Consider the following 16,076-nt stretch of genomic DNA (forward strand, 5'->3'; position numbering starts at 1 on the left):
AACATGCACGATCTGCGGGTCCTAATATCACATAATAACAATATAGATCTAATAAATCTAGTATCACATAATAACAATATAGATCTTATAAAAAGAAGTCAGCGAAAATGTGATAACTTATTTTCAGGCTGTAATGCCACTTGTAACACCCGTCAACCTGAAACTTGAGACGGCGTGTTAAATGCCTTACTAGTACTTTTCTCTACTTTACTTAGTTAAATAAATTAGTTATTTGCCTCAAAGATTTCTAGAAAACCTTTCTTTAAAAAAAATAAACCTTCAAAATAACTTGTTTTAGCCATTTCTTAAACTAGACTAAACTGTTTGATAAACGAAAATGATAAAAAAGATTCTCAGTTTTTCTATAAAAAAAACATCTTTGCCTCAAAGAAAATAACAAATAGCAAAATAAAACCCATATTTCTCAAAAAAAAACATCACCAGCGAGACGGATTTGCGAGGCTACTCAAGATTCTCACCCTGACCTAGGAAAAGGAAAAAGAAGGGGTGAGTAATGAATTACTGAGTGAGAGGATCCTTTCGGCCTACTAGAAATACGAAGAAAGAATCTATCTTCAAAGCACAATCATCAATCACATAGAAAAAGTTCAAACAAACATTTACTCTGCCACTTTGTGCAAAGCTACATACAAAAACTTTCTTGACTTCAACAAGATTTTCACAACAATAAAAAGTTCGATCATCTCTATGATCTTTGAACCTATCTAGTTCCACTGGGCCCGTCAGCCTTTTATTGAGCTACAAAGAACCCGTCAATTCAATGTAGACCAAAACCTTGGTTCATCATCCTGAAGATGGTATTATCATTTCTCAATAGCAATCTTAATGAACTTGTCTTCCCTAAAATATTATTTCAAACATCTTATAATATTCGTGACACTTCCAAATCACCAATTCCTAATTAACATTTCATCACTAGTTTGCAAGAAAATCTAATTCTATGTAAAGAAATCATGAAGTATAAAAGTAGAACTTGTCATCATATCTCTGCAGATCACACCCTCACCTGACATGAGCTGGCGAGAACTGGAAGGCAGAAGGCTGGCAGCTAGCAACAATCTGAAACTTGCAGCAGAAGAAAAACATTTCAACACATATTAGGGTTTCTGAGTTTTGACAGAAGCAGATGATGAGATGATTCTTGACTGACAAGCAACCAACGGAAAAGCTAAGGTTTACCTTTTTCGGTGATAATGATGGCTCATGCGGCTTCCCTAACACCCTTTCTATCTGCAACAACTGTCGAACTAACTTGAAGTGCTCAGGTAACGCTGGATTTTTTCCCTAAGGGGTGTTATTGAACAATGTATTTTAAAGGAATTTGATGTATTTTAGAATATTCAATTAGGTATTTGAAAAAGTACATTAACATCTGCTCTAATTGGATTATGTATTTATTTGATGGATTTTAGAATACGTTTAAAACATTATTATTCAATGTTCATTAGACTCGGTGGCATTTTAGATTTCAATGTATTTCATTCCAAAAACATGAACAAACACAATCTAATATATTTTTTAAGTATTTCAATATCTCTATCTTTTTCTCTGTTTTCAAAATTGATTCAGGAGATTAATGAAAGAATTGAAAAAATACAAGATGGCTCTGGCCAAAAGACCACTGTTTACACGATCATGATCATTCATTTTGGGGCTTGACACAGTTTGCAGATCTTCATATCTGATTTTGCCTATCAAATTTACTGTGTTACACGATTTTACTGTTTTTTTTTCCTTTTTTTTTGTTTGAATAAGGTTCAGGATCATAAAATCTTCTATCACTGGTTTCATTTTGATTGAAGATTTTTGTTCCTCTTGTTTTTGTTTCATCTGATTGAAGAACATGAGAGAAATCACAGAAAAAGGAAACCCAAAAAAATTGATATTCCATCTCAGATCTGAAAAATCAAAACTCTTAATGATTGAATCAAACAACAAAAATCTCCAGCAGAGATCCACCGCCATAAGCCAAAAAGAAACCCCGGTCAGATCCCCAACTCAGATTGACCGACCAGAAAACATTGTCACCGCATGTTTTTGTTTCATCTGATATGGTTAACAACATAATTATGGGTAATTTATTTTTATTTTTATCTAACTAAAAAAATAATAAAGTCCACTGCTAATGACTTTCAAATCCATTAGTAACGCAATTCAAATCCACTCGGAATGACAATAAATTCATGTTAAATGCATTAGGAAACTATTGAATTTTAAAATCCACAAGTAATTGAAATCTACTAAAATCTTTCGACCAATAACACCCCCTTATAACGAAATTACACTAACAAAGGGTACAAAAATTCGGAATTAAACAAAGCCGGACCCATTAAAGGCCCAGTAATCTTTGAGACATGCGTCTCGCGTCAGGTTAAAAAGAAAACAAAACAAAAAAAAGTTAGTTATTGCGGTCAAACTTTTTTTCCTCTTTTGTGTTAAAATTTTTCCAAATCTTCGGTGTACCCCACAAGAGAAAATTCGAAAAACCTTGCAGCGAGCAAGCGAGCGCGAGATTCAAAAATCAAAATCAAATAGTACACGCGAATCAAAGGAATCTGTATCACACGCGCCTCTCTCTTAACCTCGAACTTCGTCTCTCCCTCTCTGCTCAAAAGGGCAAAAAAAAAAAACACTTGGGGCTCCGTGAAAACAAACCAACTCTCTCTCTCTCTCTCGCTCTCTCTCTGCTTTTGAATCTCTTTTTTTTTTTTTCTCTCCACCACCTGAGCAGAGATCATTTTCCTGGAAAAAGCAGGAATTAATCTCACTCATTTCGCTCACCACTATCTTCGTGATGCTGCTTCAGAGTATGTTTCGCTACTCTCTCTCCTGACCTTATTTTTTCGTTGATTTCACTTTTTTTTTCTTTTTGCTGTGGAGAATCGAATAAAAAATGCGAGATGAAGAAATCGTTCGTTTCGTATCGCTTAGTTATTTTTTGTTAATATCTTCTTCTTCTTTCCAATTTTAGATTTGCGCTGATCCTATTTTAGAGTAAATTAGGGAGATATTTGATTTGTTCGGCGATATCTAGATGGATTCAGATGTGAGGATTTTTAATTATTGTTGAGTATTGCTTCTTCTATTAAACCGAATCCTTCAGTTACATATTGTCTTCTGATGATACTTTTGCGCCTCAACTCTAGTTCTTTCTTTCAGGTATTGCGTTTGAGAGGAGGTAGGTAGGATTCAAGTAGCAGATTTTGGAGGATTATGAAGACCAACAACATGCAAGTTAAAGGGAGAGGAGGAGGAGGAATCATGAAGGCTAATCCACAACAGGTGATTTTTGAGCTGAAGAAGAAGGTTGTGACTGCGTTAAACAAGCTGGCGGATAGAGATACACATCAGAGAGGAGTTGATGAGCTTGAGAGAACGGTTGAGCATTTGGCACCGGATAAGATTTCTTGTTTTCTCTCTTGTATACTTGACACGGACTCTGAGCAGAAGAGTGCTGTTCGGAAAGAGTGCATCAGGTTGATGGCTACTTTAGCTAGGTTTCATGAGGCGCTTGTTGGACCATATCTTGCTAAGATGGTCTCCAGTATCGTTAAGCGGCTCAAGGATCCAGATTCTGTTGTCAGAGATGCATGTATTGAAACAATGGGTGTTTTGGCTTCCAAGATGAGTTGCTATGAAGACCACAACTATGGGGTCTTTGTTTCCTTGGTGAAACCGCTTTTCGAAGCCATTGGTGATCAGAATAAGTGTGTGCAGTCAGGTGCGGCGTTATGCCTGGCAAGGGTTATTGATAGTAGTCCTGAAGCTCCAGTTGCAATTATACAACGCATGTTAACGCGGACGGTAAAGCTTCTCAATAACTCGCATTTCATCGCAAAACCAGCAGTTATTGAGCTTAACAGAAGTATCATCCTGGTATGCTACTTCTAATTACCATGTATACTTCTTTATTCATTTCTGAGTCTTTGCTGCTCCTGCTACTATTCTCATGTTTGTTTTAGCGGTATTCTTAGATGTGTTTGTATAACGAAATATGGGCAATTGACTCTAATCCAGGCTGGTGGGGCAACGGCAAAGAGTGTTTTGTCCTCGGCAATGACTAGCTTTCAAGATGCCCTTAAAAATAAGGACTGGACAACTCGTAAGGCAGCTTCTGTAGCACTTATGGAAATTGCTGCTACTGGTGAAAAGTTTCTTGGACCTCTCAAGGCTTCCTGCATCTGCTCTCTTGAATCATGTCGCTTTGATAAAGTTCGAACTCTTTTCCTAAAATTCACTCTCTTACAGATGATGCTTTTTTTTTGGAATGAAACATCTAACTTTGTGCTTTTCTATTTTTAGGTGAAACCAGTGAGGGACTCAGTTATCCTTGCCTTACAATATTGGAAAGGTGTCCCTGGGTCTGATAGTCCAGAGCCATCTGAAACTGGATCCTCTGTAAAAGGTGAGTTATAAATGATGGTCTTGTCTTCAAATCCTTGCATTTTTTCTCTTCATAGACGACTCCATAAATGCTCTTTCTGTTTATCTGTTTCGTAATTGCAGAAAGCTATAATGGAACTCGAGAGAGTAGTGAACTTTTCAGTACCACTGACTCGAAATTGAAGGATGCTACGTCTAACAAATATGTAACGGATTTAGCAAGGAAAGAGGTTCCGGTTACTGCCAGGAAAGTACCTGCACGTTACAATGACGGCCCTCGAAAGACTAAACAAGATAATTGGCATATTGATATTACAGTCCCAGAATCTTCTATTGTTTCCAAGGTTGATATTCACAATGAAGAATCAGAGGGCAGTTGCATCACCAAGACGTTTGCAGAAGTAAGAAACACGCCAGAAGCGACATATGAGTACATTCCAATGGAGGTTAAGGCAGATTGCTATATAACAGACGCCATCAATGAAAATGATGATATTAAGTCCACTACAGTTTCATCAAGCAGTTTCCGGGCAAGTGGTATGGTAAATCCAGCAATCACAAGTAAGCATTTTGCAGCGGAAGAGACTTATTCTGAGGACCAGCCATTCTCAACCAAGCTGAAAGATCGTACAAGTCTTGACTCTACTGTAACAGTGTCAAGCTCTCAAATCAATCATGACTGCTATGCTCAGATTGCAAATGAAATGGCTTCTGTACGTAAACAACTCTCAGATATTGACAATAAACAGTCACGTCTAATAGATCAGCTACAGGTCAGTGGATTACCGGTCACAATCTATAACGTCCTTCCCCAGTTTACAAATTTATCGATGCTCTATTCAACCTTTTCATCTTCAGGATGCGTGCTCTCAATATCTCAGCATGATTTTTTGAACTGTCTTACACCATCCTATGCTTAAGAGATGGCTGGTAAACATGAGGACAAACTAACATATCTTTTTCTTCTTCTGTTAAACTTTTAGGCCTTTTCAAAAGGAATAATGAACAACTTTTCCGTTCTTCAATCCAAGGTGTCAAGCTTAGAATATGCAGTGGAGGGGATAGCTCAGAACGTTGTCCTGCATACAGATATATCAAACTCCAATTTTGTGAAGCACAACCAAGGTAGTACCCAGTCACCGAGGCTCTCTAGTTGCACTTCAAGAACTTCTATGGATATCCGCAATCGGCAATCTACATTATCATCTTCCAAGTACTCGATGACAAGGGAGAACAAAACACATGGAAGAAGCAGACTAAATGAATCACAGGGCATGGAGAAGACGCGGAGTAATCCTTTAGGTAAGACTGGTCAACAACATTCTAGAGAGGACATTTGGAACAACATTGGACAGGGGAGACAAACATTGATCCAGACCAGGACATCTTCTGATTCAATTCAAAGCATAAGACTAGATTACGCAGAGGTGATGAGTGGATCAAGGAAACCTGTGACAGGTGTATCCTGTGAAGATGTTGTTGAATCAGAGTATATAGAAGTGCTTTCTTCTGGTGATGAACTAGCGCTTGTCGAGCTTCTTGACAGAACCGGTCCTGTGCTGGAGAGTATGTCATCGCAGACCATAAATGAAATTCTCAGTATACTCCTGTCATACCTCCTCGAACGAAGATTCATGAATTCAATACTTCCTTGGTTGCATCAGGTAAGTTTGTTGAAATCATGCTGGATTTGCTCTCACTACATACTACTGGAATAATCTTTCTGAAATTCCACTCTATTCCTTCAACTAGGTCGCTGACTTGAGCACTACAAACGGAGCTAATTATCTTATTCCATCTGCGAGAAAGAGAGCCCAAATGTTGTCTGCAATTCAGGAGGCTTCAGGCATGGACTTTTCAAATCTTGCTGAGAGGAGAGCAGTTACTCAAATAGCAATGAAGTTACGTAAACTATGGGGTAAGCTATGATCTCTCATTGCACAGAAAACTTGCTTATATGTTTATAAACATTGTAGATTCATAGAAGCTCTAATCTTTAATATGTTACACTATTAAATCCGGTGTGGTTCTGTTGCAGCAAGTAAAAACTTTTACTTCAAATTAAAGACATCTTTCTTCTTTGCAGGAAAATGCTCCTGATCATTAGGCGTGCTGAAGTAAACAAGACAATGTTTAGCTACAAGCAGATGTTTTTCCCAAGTAGTGGAACTAAAACTTGTCAGTGTGGATTTTTTTGAAAACTTTTTAGTTCCTTACCCTTCATCCCCTTGTTTTCCACGTGCAAACCACAAATGAGATCATTTGGATTAACCAAGTGTGTTATAAAAGTTTCACTTACTACTCCACCCACACAGCCAACAAAAAAGATAGCCTTCAAAAATTCATTTGGATTTCAGAGAAACATCAAATTGCATATTGCACTAATATTTGTAATCCCAAAAAACAGATCCCAAAACGAAGACTCAACTTATTTATACATTAAGCCAACTCTGCTACTTTCTTATCTTACAGTCTCAAATCAATTCTTTCTGTCTTGAGTCTTAAATTTTGGTAGTATCTGGTTCTGAAAGAGCAGAAACATATTTGTCAGTGTCGACTGAGGCTTCGCTCTTGCTTCGACCACTTTCTGGTCTTCTCCTCCTCTGTCCATCCCCATCTCTCGTGCCTTGGGAATCACTAGAAGCATCATATAAGGTTACAGACTTGCCCCTACTATGGAGGTTAGTCATGACCTCCTCTTGAGCATCACCGTCATCCTTGAGAGTCTCAAGAACTTCTACAACATGATTCATGAGGGGCCTTCCTTTCGGGTTTTGGCTTAGGCATTGGTACGCCAAACCAGCTACTTTCATCAACGCCTTAGTGCCATACTGTCCATCCATTCGAGGGTCTATGATCCTCAAAAGCTTTTTGTTGTGATTCAACAGTGGTCGTGCCCACTCTACCAAGTTATGCTCCCTGCAAGGTCTGCTTTTGTCCATCGCCCTCTTCCCAAGGAGCATCTCAAGGAGAAGTACTCCAAATCCATAAACATCACTTCTGGATGTCAAGTGTCCTATTACAACAATCAAATTTTTGACCCATTTACAAAGCGATTACCTAATGTGACCATATCAGCATGCTTATATTTTAACAGGGTCATTTTTAACACTGGTAGAAGAACCAGCTATGATTTCAATAGGTACTTGACAGTTGACCATGCTGACATCGATCTTATTTTACCAATTTTAAATGCATGACAAATGCATATGTAAAAAATAGTAAAGACAGACCTGTCATTACGTACTCAGGAGCAGCGTATCCGTAAGTCCCCATAACACGTGTTGAGACATGTGTTTGATCTCCTCTTGGACCATCCTTTGCTAGTCCAAAGTCAGAGAGTTTAGCATTGTAACCCTGCACAAGCATTACAACTTTCAGGGGCAGACAAATTGGAAAAGTAGAAAGGTTATTTGAGTGACAACTCCATGTCTTTTGTAGACTACCCCTATTGAAGAAATCTATGTAATTTCAAAACAAAGGACGCAATAGCTGACCTCATCTAGCAATATATTTGCTGTCTTCAGATCCCGATATATGATGGAGCGTTCAGCACCATGTAGAAATGCAAGACCCTTGGCTGCATCTAGAGCAATCTTCATCCTTTTCGACCATGTCAAAGTGCATCCAACTCCTGCCAGTGAATTCCAAAAGAAGACACATATCGTCACTACTCCATTTTTATAACAGTCATTTAATTTATACTAATTTTTTTGTCAGAAACATTGACATCACGTCTAACAACAGCTCGTCCGAACCTTTAACCATTTATTTTTTCTTCATATTTTACCAGTTACTAACTCCCACCTCATCTGAAACTACTCCTTCGTAAGTGGTTTTTACGTTAACTATTGGGTACATACAGTCTATTGACTGTTCTTTAGAATACTAGAAAGTGCTTGGTTTGCAAAGCATATTTCAACAATGTATTTAGTCGGTATTAAAATATCTTGTTCATATGATCCTTTATTCTTTCTTCAAGAATATTTTACTTAAAAGACTGGAATAACTCAAACTCAGATATGCTCCATCTTCAACAAGTATATGCAATGCAAGAATGGCATTAAATATGAAAGTGTATGTCAAGAAAAACTAAAACCAAAATCTCAACGAAAAAAAGTCTAGCAAGTACAGTAAAGAGGGGCATACTTAATTTTCAATCTTCACGTTTTAGATGAAGGGAAACTTACTTCGGAAAAGATGTTTCTCAAGGCTCCCCATTGCCATGTATTCATAGACTAATAATCTGTGATCATCTTCACAGCAGTAGCCAATGAGCTTGACCAAATTCGGGTGACTAAGCTGTCCTAAATAGTTGACTTCAGCCTACAAGAAATGAATAATCACATTCCCAAGTACATATATATATATATATATATCTAATTAGTGTGCCTTTTTAAGTTTGTGAATAAAGAAACCAATTTTACCAGCCACTCTCGGTCTCCCTGGAAGCCCTCTGGATTAAGTTCTTTGATGGCAACTTTGGTAGACTTGTAACCAGCCCTGACAGAGTCATCTATAACTCCTTTATAGACCACTCCGAAACCTCCTTCACCAAGAATATAATCTGGCCTGAACTGCTTAGTAGCAACCTTCATCTCCTCGTAGGTGAAAATATCAACATTTTCATATCCTGGATTAGACTGAAGATCTTTAATGTTTTTAGGAGCCAAAGACAAGCCACCACTTGCACTCACTTTACCAACAGAAGAATCTTGACAATCTGACTTCATTAGATACACAGCTGTTTTTTTCCCTGCTGTCCCAATACAGTGCAGAAACAACACAATGCATCATCATCAGCACAACAAGATAAATTCAAAAAAAATTCAGCAAATTACATCCAAATTTAATAACTTTTTTCACCATGATCCCAATTTACCCAGAAACCTAAAGAAAAAAAAAATTGAAAAGTTTCCCAATTTCATCCAAATTCAATAACTTTTTTTTGATTATTAAGAAACCCAAATTTGTATTTTTCCAATAGAACAACACCAGAGCCCTAAATATTGTCTTAAGAATTGGAAAGAACCTGGTGATGTCTTCTTCTGATAGTTTTGCTGTTGAGAGAATTGGTACTGCTCTTCAGCGCTAAAGCAAATCCCCATCCGAATCTTACAAAATTCGTTAAAAAAACAAAAAAACAAAAAACAAAAAAAAAAACACTCTCGAGGGCAAAAAGGCGTTATGTGCTATTCGATTGCCATCACATTATCCGAAGACAGATCCAGAACAACAAAAAAGAAAAGCAAACCCGATCTCAGACGGGGCTCCGAGAAACTCTGAGGAGATATGATGGGTTTCTCGGAGTGGGAGGTCGGAGAGAGAAGACAAAAAGATGAAGAAACAAAAAAAGAAAAAAGGGGAAGAAGATAATTGTAGAGAGAGAGAAGGAGAGAAGAATGAATGATCCGTTGGAATCGATGGATTTGAGACTAGCCGCCAAAAACGCAAAGCCAAGCGACCCTGACGACGACGACTTTTTCTTCCCTTCTTCAACGGTTAATACGTATATAAAAAATAATTTATTATTTTTTTTGTGTACGTTACGTTACGCTTATTTTTTTGTAAAAAAAACTCTATTTTTCTTTTTTGAAAGTAATTTCATTGAAATCTGATTTTCATTTAGAATTTCCATAAAACTGCACCTACTTCTTACCAATTTTTTTTTTTTTTAAATATACAGTCAGCTATTATAAAGTTTCCAAATCATTGTACATTGGAAAATATTGGTCAACGGTCAATATTTTGAATGTTGGTAATGCATTAATTAGTGACGTTGAACCACAAATTCAATGGAATATGTTTACTTTCACATCACCTCGCAAGAACGCTGTCACAAAGGGAGCTGGACCGTATGGGAAAGCTGGTCCTCAACAAAGAGATTACAGGCCTGACCGGTTTGGACGCAGTGTTTGCGGTTGCGGTTGCGGGAGATTACAGAAGTGGATAATTGCAGTTTCAAGCGTTATTAAGTGTCTTGAATGACTGATTTAGCGTTTTAAAATTAATGCGTTTGCGGGAATTTTACGACTGGTTGACCAGCGAGTGCAATATCGGTTAAAACATAATAAATGTAATATATAATTATATAAATGTTTTAAAACACCAAAAATATATTAAACTTGATTTATAATTAAAATTCATTAAAAATACTAAAATAATTATTCAGGAAACAAATAAATTTCATATTAAAGCGAGAGTTGAGAACAATTATTGGTGATTTGTTTTAATACTTTTCACAAATAAACTTATTTTCTTAAATTTCTGATGCAATGTTATATTTATTTTTGATGAAATGTAAATATTTTCACCAAGTTTTCTGGGTTATTGTTAATTAGAATCTTATTTTCTTGTATAATTGTTTATTTTCTAATCTGCTCAATCGTATATGTACTTCATTTTTTTCCATCCATAATGGATAAAATGGTTATGTAGAAGATATATATAAAATATATTTCGGTATCATTGATTTGTTTTAAGTTAAAAAAAAAAAAAAAAAAACAATCCAACCGAAAATAGCTACACTAGTCAATGATGGCTTCCTCCTCACGCCAACAGCTCGATCTCCTCTCTTTCATACACCAAAAACCTAGCTCTTCTCCCCCATTTTCTCTCATGAAAAAGCTAAGCTCTTCTACTTTGTCTCTCACTTGATCTCACAAAGCCCAATTCTCGTTCTCTCTTCTCTACGGGATGGACAGAGGCAAGTGGGTAGAAAAGAGAAGAGGTATCGAGTTTTAAAGAGAGGAGCCAAGGGTTTTCACATCATAGAACTCATTGCTCACAATTCACACCATACCACTCCACTCTCACATGCAAAGTCTTTCAAGTTCTGGGGCCAATACAAGGAAACATGGATTTTTGAACTACATTTAGTGACTACCAGTTAGTGACCCGCACGTACGTGGGGGATTTTTTTTTTGTTGCTTTTTTTAATGTTATATTTTGCAATATTTGTTGAAATTAAAATATTACTATCATTCAAGAAAAGACTCTGATCGAAAATATTAATGGACCACAAAAATTGAATAGAAAATGTTATAGTTGATGGGTTTTATGGTGTCCAGGCCCATTGACATTTTTTTTTGTTTCCCCAAAATAATATAGGCTGGCCAAAAAAAAAGACAAAAACAAACGAAAAACGTGAAAAAAAAAGAATTATCTCCAAAGCAAACGTCGAGTCGACAAAGTAGATCAAATTCAGTCGATAATCGATCAGACAATTCCTATTTTTGAATTGGAAAACCCAGAGTAAGATCCATCATTAATCTGTCTTTTTGGAGTTTCCGATGTCGTCTTCAATTGATAAGTGAGGTAACATTGAAAACTGTTTAGATTTTGATCTGTTCTTTCTATTTCTGATTATAGCTCACAAACTGTTAAGATTCCTGCTTTGACTTGTTATTTTATGTTTGATTCCAGCGTCTTATTTCACAAACTGTTAAGAGGTAATCCTATTCTGCATATTTTAGTTCTATGTCTGAATTGTTACTTTGATTTTCGTTTGTTTTCATATCTTCTGGGTTTTCAATCCCCTTTGTAAATATTGAAAAAGATGTGAATTTGGATTTTTGATTTGAGAGATAGATGATTACTCAAATTGTTTTTTGGGCATCGAATTTAACTCCGGTTTGGTTACTATGTTTACATCAATTTTCATCTCCGATTACCATTTGGTATTTGATTTGGATTCTGATTTTTTTTTTTCATCTGAATTTGCAGATACTAACCAAGAAACTATATATAACTACATTCGATTACGGGGCAAGAAATATAGATCTATTTAACTTTTTGATTAAATTTTAACTTTTTAGAATTTAGGACAACGATAAAATAATTAGAGGATTTATAATTGGAACGTAATTTTCAAAATTTAATTATTGCTTTGATAAATATATATATATATATATATATATAAATATATATCATTTTGAAATTTTTGAAAATAAGATATGTATCTTAAAATATCATAGACACTTTAGGTTATGAATATATGAAAATTTTAAAATACATCAAGTTATATATAAAAGATTAATAGTAAAAATGGAATGGATTAATTACTCAATAATTGTTTGAACCTTACAAATTATGTTCACTCATTTAAGTTGGCCTGTTTTGCATATTAGCCCAAAAGCGTTTTTCGTGTTATTAAGTGACTAAACGTCACGACACATTTCCTCTCCCTATAACTCTTCTTAGTTAATCACGGATTCACAATGGTCTTGTCCATCTTCTTCTTATCACTCTCTTCACCTTCTCAATTCTCATGGACTTCTCCTCTGTCAAACCTCTCGGCGGCTCACCTTCTCTGTCCTCAACGACCTCATCGTCTACTCCTCACCATTATAAATCCACCACGACACCTACCATTATTGTCGCCGCCATCTCAGGAATCTCCTCCATTACAATTCGAGATCCGATGCATTCTTGGTGTGAATCAGTCCCCAAGAAACAATCTCGTATCATCTCTCCTCTCCGGCGGCTTCACTTCGGAAGACGACCAAGTTACCCTTGCCTCATCTCTAGAGAATTTAAATCGACATGCGTTATAGTTAGATTCTTCTCGCGCTGCTTACTCCTTTAACCTGATTTCTCTTTGCAATCCAGCTTCATGTTCTTGATCTGATCCGCTTTGTCGATGGCTATACGAAAGTGATCCTCTTTTGATCCACCGCTTCGTCTTCCCTTCCTCTAGCATGTGTACAATATTTGGAGGCCTCTGATCCTTCTACTACAAAAAAAAAGCAAGGTAAATTGTCTTTTAGTTTTTATACTCCGAAACATTGATGTGTTTCTATATTATTAATTGAACACATGTCCAATTCGTTAATTGCCTTGAGTTTAATGGAATTTATTGAGTGCAAAATGACATAATAATGTTAAACTCTTCGAATTGACTTCATTTTAAGTGTTCATAAGATCTTATTGTAATGGTTGTTATTAGTTAAAGTTTTTCTGACTTAAGTAATAAGATCATTGTTTTGTTTATATGGTGTATAAAATATTTTATATTGAAGCTACACCTGACAATCGACTTAATATTAGTTCTAATGCATGATTAGACGACTATAGACACACAATAATGTATAGATAGTATTCAGCAGTTACTCAATATCTATTCAAATCCTTATTACCTTGCTTTCTATTAATAGATGGAGGACTAAATTGTGTAGAGATTCCATGAGTTTGTCTTCTTTTAGTCGGATTACTGGATGAGCAAGCACGAAGCTAACATCCCTTTATTCTTGTAAAGATGCTAAACTGGATTTGCAGCAGATCCTGCTTCATTACATCAACAAATGTGTGTTACTTTGATGATTACAATATAGATCAAATAACTTGGTACTGCCATAACTAACTATCACCTTATTTGTTGTTGAAGGAAGATCACATTGTTTTCAGTTCCTTCTAATTGCTTTCTCTTGATCGATGGTGCTTCTCGACCATGTTTGGAAAGACCATGTATGTTTGTAACATCCTTCAAAATCGTTCTTTTTGACAAGTTTGATTATGTAGATCCTATAAGATACAAACAAATAAGAAAACAGTAATTTAGTCCCTCCTATCTATGTTGTACCTTATACACTATCGACAACTTCACCTTACTTTTCCAACTTGTTTTGAAAGGCTTGATGTTAGCGAGCTTTCTTCACCCACAATTAGCAGCCTTGATGACTAAAAATTGGTGATAGATCTAATATAACTCGTAAATTGCTTCCATGTATGAACTATCTTGACTCTTATCCTCCATGTTGTTTTGAAGGCCTTGAGTTCGGAAACATGTGTGAAACCATCGGTGGCAGCCATGACTTATACGAAGGTGATTTTCTATTTTCTATTCAGTTTGTTTGTATGTGTGATGAGTTTAATATTGACGTTCTATACTATGGTTTATATAGTAGTTGATGTTGGCTTTGGGTGAAAGGTAGAATATTCGCTGCATTGAATATACGATTTTCTGTTTTTGATATGATATAGGATAGTAAGAATAGGGATTGGATCAAACTGTTTCTGTTTTCTGTTGTGATTATTGATCTACTTATTTATTGAGGTACGAACAAATGGTAATTAAGAGGTAAGGGTTGGTGTGATTGCCTGAAATGAGAATATATGTGATTATATTGAAATATATGCAGTTAATGATTTGATTTCATTTTGCCTCTTGTTATGATACGCTAGAGGATCATGAGGGATGCCATATTGTTAGTTGACATTTTTATATTTCCTCCGCAATTATGATGATTATGATGTATTTTTTTTATTTGATTTATCCTACAAGTAAAAGAAGAAGAAGAGAGTGTTTGGAAACACTTAGAGGGAGGTATTGATCTTGACATTCTAAAAGATTTTAAAGTATTCCCAAAATCACTTGTTATTTAATTGATGATTTTTAAAAATCTTTCAAAATCCAATGTTATTCAACTTAACATTCATATAAAATCATTTAAAATAATACGCAATCCTTTGTTATTCAATCAATAATTTATAAAACTTGAAATCTACTTTTATTCAAAACATCACAACTTTTTTTTAAAATGTTATTTTGAATGATTTTAAGAGACTTTATGTTGTTTTTTAGTTGAAAAATATGAATGATAAACATACCCTTTTAGCTGGAATTTTGATGGATTTCAAAAAGAAAAACTATGGATACCTGCAACTTACCTATTTTCCTGTGAAATAAAAATTGAGAGAGAAGGATGACTGCAGAGAGACCATCGACTGGTATTCTCCTGGTTTTCCTTCTTCCACTTGTTCTTCTTCTTCATCTCTCTCTCCCAAATCACTCATACTCAAAAAAATGAAAAGGCAAAAAAAAAAAAGAAATTTGGCTCTCTTGATCTGATGATGCTCTCAACTGGGTGACGATGATGGTGAAGCTTCGCAGTCTTGTTCTTTTCTTCATGATTTGTTCTCGTCGCCGCTCCTTTCCTTCTCTACACTGATGTCGCCGCCTCCTTCAGCAAGACTCCTCCCTTTCGTCAGTTAGCTGAGAATTGATTTTTATTTGGTATATGAAGAGGGTCAAGTTCTTAGATGAGGTTTCTACTCAAAAGTTTATTAATAATCATTCTGGTTGTTATTTGAGCTCGAGTTTGGTGGTGTCACATGAGGTTTGGCTGTTTTTAATCTTGATGGAATTCTGAAGCAGACTTGATCTTGTTGGTGTGATTCGCAAAGAGAACTATGATTAAAAACCCTTTTTGCCGTAAAGAAGGTTTGGAGGCTCAGTTTTTTTTTATATAGGAACTCTTGGAGTTGTGTTGATGTATGCATCTGTCTTGGCTTGGATACTTTTGTTTTGAGACACACAATCAACAAAGGGGAAAAAACTGTTGAAACAAAAAGCAAAGAGCAAAAAATTTCATCACAAGAGTTTCATAGAAAGATGCATCAAAGACGGAGCCTATCTCATATGGTTCTTAAAGATGTTACTAGTACTTGCAGCGAGAAACCAACGAATGGTGAGAAAAAGATTTCAGGTTTAAAAGATAATTATCTGTTTCAGGGTTGATTCTTTCTTCTTCGTTTTATTGGACTACAAACCTCGGAATTGAGCTCTGAAAGATGTTCTAGAAACGTGAGAACAATATCTTTCCAATGATATAAATATTTTATATTGTTTTCTTGCGGTTTGATGGGAAATTGGTCTCAAAGTTGGCTACTCG

At 35.8% G+C, this 16,076-nt stretch overlaps 2 protein-coding genes and 1 long non-coding RNA gene across 15 annotated transcripts; 2 read left to right on the forward strand and 1 right to left on the reverse strand.

Moving 5' to 3' along the window:
- Positions 1–2,425: 2,425 nt before the first annotated feature.
- On the forward strand, positions 2,426–6,710 carry LOC104699501 (TORTIFOLIA1-like protein 2). Of its 2 annotated transcripts, none has more exons than XM_010414814.3 (8): positions 2,426–2,828; positions 3,181–3,897; positions 4,039–4,233; positions 4,324–4,426; positions 4,528–5,177; positions 5,388–6,068; positions 6,157–6,322; positions 6,491–6,710. In XM_010414814.3, exons 2-8 carry the CDS (start codon positions 3,235–3,237, stop codon positions 6,502–6,504), a joined length of 2,472 nt encoding a protein of 823 aa, XP_010413116.1. In that variant the 5' UTR covers positions 2,426–2,828; positions 3,181–3,234; the 3' UTR covers positions 6,505–6,710. The 2 variants fall into 2 exon arrangements, with proteins under 2 accessions (XP_010413116.1, XP_010413110.1); XM_010414808.3 differs by having other exon boundaries at positions 2,579–2,828; positions 3,168–3,897.
- A 22-nt stretch (positions 6,711–6,732) lies between these two features.
- Positions 6,733–10,064, reverse strand: LOC109124614 (putative serine/threonine-protein kinase PBL17). 2 transcript variants are annotated; one of them, XM_010414816.3, is made up of 6 exons: positions 9,437–10,064; positions 8,832–9,160; positions 8,595–8,730; positions 7,902–8,038; positions 7,638–7,761; positions 6,733–7,420 (listed from the first exon to the last, which is right to left on the reverse strand). In XM_010414816.3, exons 1-6 carry the CDS (start codon positions 9,510–9,512, stop codon positions 6,906–6,908), a joined length of 1,317 nt encoding a protein of 438 aa, XP_010413118.1. In that variant the 5' UTR covers positions 9,513–10,064; the 3' UTR covers positions 6,733–6,905. The 2 variants fall into 2 exon arrangements, with proteins under 2 accessions (XP_010413118.1, XP_010413117.1); XM_010414815.3 differs by having other exon boundaries at positions 8,832–9,163; positions 9,437–9,907.
- A 1,466-nt stretch (positions 10,065–11,530) lies between these two features.
- Positions 11,531–14,882, forward strand: LOC109126005 (uncharacterized). 11 transcript variants are annotated; one of them, XR_015563370.1, is made up of 7 exons: positions 11,534–11,721; positions 11,830–11,855; positions 12,130–12,911; positions 13,015–13,156; positions 13,794–13,869; positions 14,171–14,227; positions 14,687–14,882. It is a non-coding gene; the product is annotated as an uncharacterized LOC109126005 (long non-coding RNA). The 11 variants fall into 11 exon arrangements; XR_015563376.1 differs by lacking the exon at positions 12,130–12,911 and adding an exon at positions 13,560–13,708 and having other exon boundaries at positions 13,790–13,869; XR_015563385.1 differs by lacking the exon at positions 12,130–12,911 and adding an exon at positions 13,560–13,708.
- Positions 14,883–16,076: the final 1,194 nt, after the last annotated feature.

The sequence above is a fragment of the Camelina sativa genome, chromosome 1 (genome assembly GCF_030686135.1).
Source record: "Camelina sativa cultivar CO46 ecotype springtype chromosome 1, ASM3068613v1".
In the NCBI taxonomy this organism is placed as follows: Eukaryota; Viridiplantae; Streptophyta; class Magnoliopsida; order Brassicales; family Brassicaceae; genus Camelina; species Camelina sativa.

Coding starts and splice junctions, on each gene's coding strand:
- LOC104699501 (XM_010414814.3), top strand. CDS start 3,235: ATGAAGACCAACAACATGCAAGTTAAAGGGAGAGGAGGAGGAGGAATC. Junction 4,427..4,527: donor AACTGGATCCTCTGTAAAAG/GTGAGTTATAAA, acceptor TCGTAATTGCAG/AAAGCTATAATGGAACTCGA. Junction 5,178..5,387: donor GTCTAATAGATCAGCTACAG/GTCAGTGGATTA, acceptor TTAAACTTTTAG/GCCTTTTCAAAAGGAATAAT.
- LOC109124614 (XM_010414815.3), bottom strand. CDS start 9,512: ATGGGGATTTGCTTTAGCGCTGAAGAGCAGTACCAATTCTCTCAACAG. Junction 8,731..8,831: donor AGGGAGACCGAGAGTGGCTG/GTAAAATTGGTT, acceptor CATTTCTTGTAG/GCTGAAGTCAACTATTTAGG. Junction 8,039..8,594: donor TGAGAAACATCTTTTCCGAA/GTAAGTTTCCCT, acceptor ATTCACTGGCAG/GAGTTGGATGCACTTTGACA.